The sequence below is a fragment of the Berghia stephanieae genome, chromosome 8, assembly GCF_034508935.2.
Source record: "Berghia stephanieae isolate SIO BIC M18660-M18661 chromosome 8, UCSD_Bste_1.3, whole genome shotgun sequence".
In the NCBI taxonomy this organism is placed as follows: domain Eukaryota; kingdom Metazoa; phylum Mollusca; class Gastropoda; order Nudibranchia; family Aeolidiidae; genus Berghia; species Berghia stephanieae.
This window is the reverse complement of record NC_088367.1, coordinates 48,333,471-48,342,113: the sequence shown is the minus strand read 5'-3', so window position 1 is coordinate 48,342,113 and position 8,643 is coordinate 48,333,471. Positions and strand designations below refer to the sequence as shown.

General features: G+C 37.2%; 2 protein-coding genes across 2 annotated transcripts in view; both read left to right on the top strand.

The window, feature by feature from the left end:
* The window catches only part of LOC144977874 (uncharacterized), a 7,491-nt gene extending 6,389 nt beyond the window's left edge, over window positions 1-1,102 (top strand). The window contains exon 7 of the mRNA XM_078923273.1: window positions 69-1,102. Within this exon, the coding sequence (XP_078779399.1) occupies window positions 69-81 (13 nt within the window). The 3' untranslated portion in view covers window positions 82-1,102. The remainder of the gene's footprint in view (window positions 1-68) is intronic.
* Window positions 1,103-7,209: 6,107 nt separating this feature from the next.
* LOC144979034 (uncharacterized) lies at window positions 7,210-8,037 on the top strand. Its single transcript, XM_078925650.1, has one exon. The coding sequence runs from the start codon at window positions 7,210-7,212 to the stop codon at window positions 8,035-8,037; it is 828 nt and encodes a 275-aa protein (XP_078781776.1).
* Window positions 8,038-8,643: the final 606 nt, after the last annotated feature.

Sequence of the window (8,643 nt, the reverse complement as noted above, 5' to 3'; positions counted from 1 at the left end):
GGATCTGGTTTATTTCTTAATTTTGTTCAATAGCTTCCTATAATAGCTTACATTCTTTTTCTCCGCAGTACTTATTTCTAAATCACCGAGGACAAAGTGGAGGACAAGATCCAAGAAAAGGTTTATCATTCATCTTCTCCTTACAGTTTTTTGGGTTGTTGTGTTTCATATTTTTATAATTTTTATAAGGATTTTGTTTTCATCACTGAAATTGAAAGAAATGTGCGAGTATGAAATTATTGAATACTCTAAAAGTATCATATTTTATTTTAATCACGCTATACGCAAAGTGTTAGATGTGTTTTTCTATTTAATTATTGTTGTTTGTTTTTGGTATAATATCTTTCAATTATGTTAACATAACTAGAGCTTTTATATAGTTCAATATCCACTAAACATGCTCAAAGCGATTTACAAAGGGTCCCGGACCAACAGCGACACGTAACATGTAGAACAGGACACAACGCCTGTTAGGCGATATTACAATATTTTTCCAACAGAAATAACACTGTTAACGGCCAGGTACTTATATTACAACTGAATATGGTGAGAGAATGTGAGTAAATAGCCTTTTTCAAGGACTTAATTATGCGCTGAGCGGGGCTCGAACTCAGGACCTTCCAATCCGAAGGCAATTGTCATACCACAATACCACATAGCTGCATGTTGGCTGTAAAGATTTTCTCACATAGATGTTATTAAACACAGGGAAAGATTTTATGAAGACCCTGTATATTTTAGGGAAGAAATGTAAGAATGTTTAAAGATTTTGTTACTTCCATTTCGTATTTTAAATTTTTTTAATGTTTACTTAAATTCTTTTTCTTTACAATTGTGATCGTTTTGTATTTTAGTTTCATATAGCGCTAGAAACTATGGTTATTGTCTTTATACTATTTTTAGAGTTTAAACAATTATTTGTTTGGTGAGTTTGTTTTTTTAATATGTGAAGTTAATTTAAAGATCAGTGCCAGCTAATATATTGTAGTCTTTTTAGCATGATTCGGCTTTTCCATAAATTTTTTAAAAATTTATTAAGAAACAATGAGATTTTTACATGAATAAAAATTGAATTTCATCCCCTTCTCTTTACAATGTACAGTGTTTCATTACAATGTCATATTAACTCACTCAATCCTAGAGATTTTTACCTCTTTTCAAAATTGGGAAAAAAAATGTATTAAAAATGAACATGTACATAGATAAGTTTTATTCAACTACCTTACTGTAAAACATTAGCTTTGATACAACGTTTTTAATTTGTCTTAAAAAATTGTAATAAATAGGCATGGGGTAAAAGTAACCTGGGTAAACTACGGATATAGTCGGTGTTAGGGTTGAGTGAGTTAAATTGATTAATAAAAATAAAAATTATGCCTTTTGCGCCATGATATCATAAGCTTTTTTTTTAAAGATATCGTCGCCTAGGCATTCCACAAAGGAATATAGATAACTCATCAAACAAGATGTCTGATGTCAACAGGAATCACCCATGTTGTCCAAGTGAGCAAATTGGGGATTAATAATCTTGCTCAAGGAAAAAAACGAAAGTGCCTGAAGAGGGGCTCGAACCCGGGTCATCCGGATCCCAGTGCAATGCCTTAACCACTCGGCCTATGACTTAATAGGTCATTGAAATGTAAGGTCACTATAAAAAGAGTTCTAATCATACAACCGATGTTTTGTCATAAAGCCTTAAGTAATGCGACGCTATTGGTGTTTCTGGACTGACTTAATTAATTGCGCACCTTTTAGTCATATCTATTGTTCTATTTCAATTCGTGCTTCCTTATAAAGGAGCATATCTACTATTTCCTGCCCCATCAATGTTTTTGTTTATACATCTTAACAACGGCAATACCACATTATCTCATTCGTCTGTAGTGTTTCATTCATCCTGTTTTGTTGATAAAGGGGAAACCTGAAACGTCCATTTTATCTACTCTGTATATTAAATTGAAGCTTACATTCAATTTCACATTGTTATTTATTTATGGACAGGCAATCATTATATGATATTTAGCAAGATAATAAGCTGTTCAAAGACACCAAGTAACCTATTTTGGTGAATACCGAATGTAAAAATATTGTTAGTTTTGTCTAGTCTTGTCCATTTATATATGAGCCTCTTTACATACCGTCCACTGGGGTAACTTTTTGCCTTCAGGGATAAATTTGCCTCTTTAATTTTGAAAAAAATAACGATAGATATTGTATTGAAATGTAAGCTTCAATTTATTAAACGAAGACATATACTGTGGACATTTCGGGTTTCCCCTTTATCAGCAAAACACGATGAATCGTATTGAAAGGTATTTGTGTCATTATTGGCTTTTTTAGCACTTTAATACTCTGGATAGTTAAGGATGTTTAGTTACTATTTGTTTTTATTTTGCTTTTAACGATTCACAATGGTGCTTGCGACCCTTTAGGTCATTTCAGCCCAAAAGATTCCATCCAAGACAAAACCAAGTAATCTCATTCCAAAGACAGAAAGCTAATTCGTTTTGTTTTTGTTTTTAAGGGTTTTTCTTTTGCGGCACTTGCAACACAATAAGGTCATATCAGCGCCAGTAAAAAGGAAGGAAATGGGATAGGAAAAAGTTCTAGAATTACAATCAAAGTACTCCAGAAAAAGGATGACAAAGTGGAATTAGTTTAAATTGGAATCAGATGTAGATTCCAAGAGCAAACTTTCGGTTGTACTTAGTTTGAGATCACTTAAAAGTCTCAGTTTGGTTTTAGTTTTTAGTTTTAGTTTTTAAGGGTTTTTACGGCGCTTGCAACACATGGAGGTCATATCAGCGCCAGTAAAAAAGAAGAAACTGGGATAGTAAAAAGTTCTAGAATTACAATTAAAGCACAAAAGAAAAGGCAAGACAAAGGGGAACTGGTTCAAATAGGGAACAGATGTAGATTCCAAGAGCACACAGTCAAAGTACTTAGTTTGAGATCACCTAAAAGTCGTATCCAGACACAAGCACATGTACCAACTAAGAGGAATACACTCAAATGTTTACCAATCATATAATATAATATGCAAACTAAACATAATACAATGCATAACAGAGAGATGATTTACAAGGAAAAAAATATCATCTCCCAAAAGAATAACTATATATTCGACTGTTTCCCTCCCAGCCAAGGAACTCCGGCAAGGATCAGGACAAAACTAAGTAATCTCATACCAAGACAATGACAGGAAGCAATTGGAAAATGGGTATGGGGGGATAGAAGACACAGCATGTACCTCCCTGCCCACTATGGGAGGTCAGGATCCCCACCCAGTTAAAAGTCTCAACCAGACAGAAGCACAGGTCCCCACTAAGAGGAATACACTCAAATGGTTTACAAATCATATATAATATAAAGAAAATATAATACAGTGCACAACAGAGAGATGATTTACAAGGGAAAAAAATATCATCTCCCAAAAACTAACAATACATTTGACTGTTTCCCTCTCAGCAAGGGCATCTGGCCAGGACCAGGACAAAACCAAGTAATCTCATTCCAAGACAAAGACAGAAAACAAGTTGGAAAACATTTATAGGGGGATAGAAGACACAGGAAGTGAACTGCCAACCATGAGCAATCAGAGGACCCCACCCAGGACAAAACACTAAGTAATCTCATTCCAAGACAAAGACCGAAAGGAAATATAGGGGGATAGATTGGATGGCACAGCAGGAGTGCCCTCCCCACCTATCACTACTGGAGGTCCAAAGACCCAACCCAGCTCAATAGCCTTCAACAGTCATGTCGTCACTTCCCTCGTAATAATGCATAGTAACTTAGCAACTGGTTCTAAACTATCCAAAAACAATGGCGGACGCCCTTATGAAATATTTGTCTTTATGTCTTTAAGGGTTTTACGGCGCTTGCAACACATTAAGGTCATATCAGCGCCAGTAAAAAGGAAGAAAATGGGATAGTAAAAAGTTCTAGAATTACAATAAAGCATCCAAGAAAAGGGAAGACAAAGGGGAATTGGTTCAAATAAGAAACAGGTGAAGATTCCAAAAGCACTCTATCAAAGTACTTGGTTTGAGATCACTAAAAGTCTCATCCAGATACAAGCACAGGTCCCCGCTAAGAGGAACACACTCAAATGTTTTACAAATCATATATAATATTAAGAAAGCATAATACAGTTCATAACAGAGAGATGATTTACAATGAAAAAAATATCATCTCCCAAAACTAACTATACATTCGATTGTTTCCCTCTCAGCCAGGGCATCTGGCCAGGACCAGGACAAAACCAAGTAATCTCATTCCAAGACAAAGACAGAAGGCATGTTGAAAAACAGATATAAGGGGATAGAAGACACAGTATGTACCCCCCTGCCCACTATGGGAGGTCAGGAACCCCACCCAGTATGAAATATTTCTCCAACGAGCATAAAAGTGTATCCAGCTGAGGAAAACATAAATCTGATCATGTTTTGACTTTTATACATTCTGATCAAATGACATTTGAAAAAGTTTTAGCCAGTATGAAGAATAAAAACTAACGATTTTCTTTGTTTAGAACCAAGCTGCTCGTTGCTGGGCGGACATGACATCAGACTATTGAATCCAATTATTCCGTCTACTTTAATGCTGATAGGAGCCACTTGGAGGAAGCGCTGCGTCACGTGATCACTTTTTAGCGTTGCTTTAGCGTTGATCACTGGAGCCCACCAACTTCAATTTGATTTAAATTCTATATTATTATTATTCTATATTTTCAAACGGAATTGTGTTCAATTTATATGTTGTGAATTCATTCATCTGGATAGTGTATATATTCGTAAAACTTGTGCAATTTTAAACAATAGTTTAACACCTATTTATCGCCTGCCATCTCGGTCCCTTTGTTTACAAACAATGAACGCCATTTTTGGTTCCGAGTCAGTGATGGAGAAAGAAACAATCGAGAGTAGCCGAGCGGACGATAAGAAAGGGAAAGGAGGTGGTGAAGTGAAAGACGGGGCGAGCGAGAAGGAATGTGTTGGGAAAGGAAGTGTAAGAGGTGTGAAGGGGAAAGGTAAAGGAAAGAAAACGGAGGGGAGCAGTTACGGTGCTGGTAGTAGTAGCGTTGGTAGCAGTGAACTGGACTTTAATGAAATAAAACAGCAACTCAGTGTGTTGATGGATTGGTGCCAGTGGTGAGCCAAATGAAGGAGGCCTTTGACCGTTTTAATGAAATGGAGGAGGAAGATGCTAATGTCAATATTGGCCTTTCGCGGCCAATATGTAATGATGACATTGAGTCTGATCTTTCGCGATCAGGCAGTAAAGATGTAAGTAATGCTGACCTTTCGCGGTCAGGCAGTAAAGATGTAGAATGTAATGCTGACCTTTCGCGGTCAGTTGATATGGTGCCAGGCAGTAGTAGAGATGCAGGGATGATGGAGCAGGCATTCTCATATTTCGAGAATGTGGTAGGCAGGACAGAAGTGAAAGGGAAGGTGCTGGCAGAGAATGTTTCAACTGGTGTTACACAGGTTTTATGTGACGGTCTGCCCAAGGATACGATTACTGCTCTCTCTGAAAAATATCCAGTGCCAGCAAATTGCTCTAGACTAGAGGTTGTCCAATGCAATGAGGAGGTTTTTAAACAGATATCCCCTGCCTCTAGAATGAGGGACGCATCCTTGCAGAAAGTGCAGGTATCGCTTATGAAAGGCATTACTGCTGTTTGCAGGGCTATGGAGATGGTGAAAGGAGATAACAAAGAAGTACTGGAAAATATTTCGGATGGAGTCGCTTTGCTCACCAATGCCTCTCATAGTTTGGATATTTATAGAAGACAGTCACTTCGCGGTGAAATTAGAGATGACCTCAACGCTCTCTGTACCGCTTCCTATCCTGTTAGTGACAAGTTATTTGGGAGCAACATTAAAGATAAGATTAAAGACATGAACGATTCTATTCGAGTGGCAAAAACCACAAGGAGATTTTCCCCGTACCCGTCCCATGGCCAGAAAAGGTTTCCTTTTTTAGGCAAAGGTCAACCATGGAAAGGTCAAGGAGGGGGGACAAACACCTTTCGGGGGAATACAAGGACATGGAACAACCACAAACAACACCACAAGCAACACACATTCAAAAGGAGGAATTAAAGGATAAGGTAACCCATTTGCATGGGGGCAGAACTAAATTATTTATATCTACTTGGAAAATGTATACCTCTGATCCTTTTATTATTCAATGTATTTCTGGATGTGCAATTGATTTTTTGTCCCCTCCTGTTCAAATGAAACCAGCTCATACTATCCAATTTAAACAGGATGAAAAGTTAGCTTTACAGGAGATGATAATACAATATGAAAGGGATGGTGTTATCCAGAAATGTACACCGGAGGAGGGTGATTTTGTTAATAATGTTTTCCTTAGGGAGAAACGTGCTATACCCGGTGAGCAGAGGAAAAAGTATCGAATGATATTAAATGTAAAACATCTCAACTCCTTTGTGCGTTATCGCCATTTTAAAATGGACACTTTACATTCTTGTTTACAACTTATAGAACCTAAATGTTTCATGGTTTCGCTAGATTTATCTAATGCATACCATTCTTTGCCCATGCACCCAGATTTTACGAAATTTCTTAAATTTGTTCATAATGAATCGTTATACCAATACCTTGTTCTTCCGCAGGGGTTCCGTGATAGTCCTAGAATCTTCACTAAAATCATGAAACCTATTGTTGCTCATCTGCATCTTAAGGGAATTATATGCAGTTTGTATATTGATGATTTTTATATTCAGGGCCCTTCTTATGAGGAATGCGAACATAATTTGAAGTACACGACCAATATTGTGCGTTCGTTAGGATTTGAAATATCAGATAAGTCTAACTTAACCCCATCTCAAGAAATGGAGCACTTAGGGTTTGTACTCAGTTCCTTGGATATGTCAGTGACTTTAAGTGATAAAAAGAAAGATCAGATTATTTGTATGATTGAGAACCTTCCTTCTTCCATCTCAGTTAGATTTTTAGCTAAGATTATCGGCATGTTAGTCGCCTCTTTCCCTGCTGTTGAATATGGACCTTTATTCTATAGAAGTCTTGAGTGTCAAAAAATTGAGGCTCTCAAACAAGTATATAACTTTGATAGATATATTAAAGTTTCAGTTCAATCTTTTATTGAATTAGAATGGTGGAAGTCTGAAGGCGTCCACAGTAAAAACGATTACATATAGATAACCCTTCTTTTGTGATGAGAACTGATGCTTCAGGTCATGGCTATGGAGCAATTATGAATGATGTTGCCACACAGGGTATGTGGACGGAAGAAGAGCAGATGGATCACATCAACGTTCTAGAAATAAAAGCAGTTTATTTAGGACTTCAATCTTTGTGCAAAGATATTTCCAATTGTCACATTCGGGTAGAAGTAGATAATATGACAGCTGTTTCTTACATTAATAACATGGGGGGAACCCATTCAGTTAAATGCAATGACATCACACGAGAGTTAATTTTATGGTGCAAAACCAGGGGAATATGGATTTCAGCATGTCATATTCCCGGAGTGGAAAATACCATTGCTGATGATTATAGTAGAAAATTATCTATTCATACTGAGTGGTCGCTTAATCGAGCAGAGTTCAATAAGCTTTGTGATCATTTTGGAAATCCAGAAATTGATCTTTTTGCTTCTAGAACCAATTTTCTTATTCCCAAATATATGTCGTTATATCCTGACCCATCTGCCTGTGCCATTAATGCCTTTTATCATTTATGGGCTGGATTTGTGTATTTATTCCCTCCATTCAATATGATCCCCAGGGCTCTACAAAAGATACAACAAGACAAAGTATCGCGAGCGTTGGTGATAGCACCAATTTGGCAAACACAGACTTGGTTCCCCAAACTTATGACTATGCTGATAGCGCCCCCGGTCCATCTAAAAGCCTCAAAACACCTATTGACATTGGCATCAGACAGGGCAGCTGTGCACCCTTTGTATCCAAAACTAAAGTTGATGGCTTGTCTCTTATCAGGGCAAAAATCCGGAAACAAGGAGTTTCCAAGCACGCCTTAAAAATAATTATGAAAAGTTGGCGTCGCAACACCCAAAAACAGTACAATAGTTACTTACTGAAATTTATCCAGTTTTGTGATGCTGATGGGGTGGACCCTATGAGTAAAAATGTTCAGACTACTATAGCTTTTTTGACAATATTATTTCAATCTGGATTGGGATACAGTGCCATCAATACAGCGAGGTCAGCAGTGTCAACATTGAACGAGACCCGGTTCAGATCCGCTAGTGTGTAGATTTATGAAAGGTGTATTTCATTCTCGACCCACTCGTGCCCGTTACACTACTGTTTGGGACATATCTACTGTGTTAAATTATTTAAGATCACTTTCCCCTGCTCGTGATCTTAACCTTTTTATGTTAGGAGCCAAACTTCTTATGCTATGTGCTCTTGTTACGGGACATAGGTGCCAATCATTTCATGCCATGACTATTGAATCATCTTGTTTATCTATTCATGATAGCAAAGCTATATTCCATATTAGTAAATTGCTTAAACATAACTCGCCTTCTAATCCTCAAACAATTATTACACTCCATGCATTTAATGAGGACAGGCGGATTTGTGTTATGACATATCTACGAGCATACTTGAAACGGACTAGA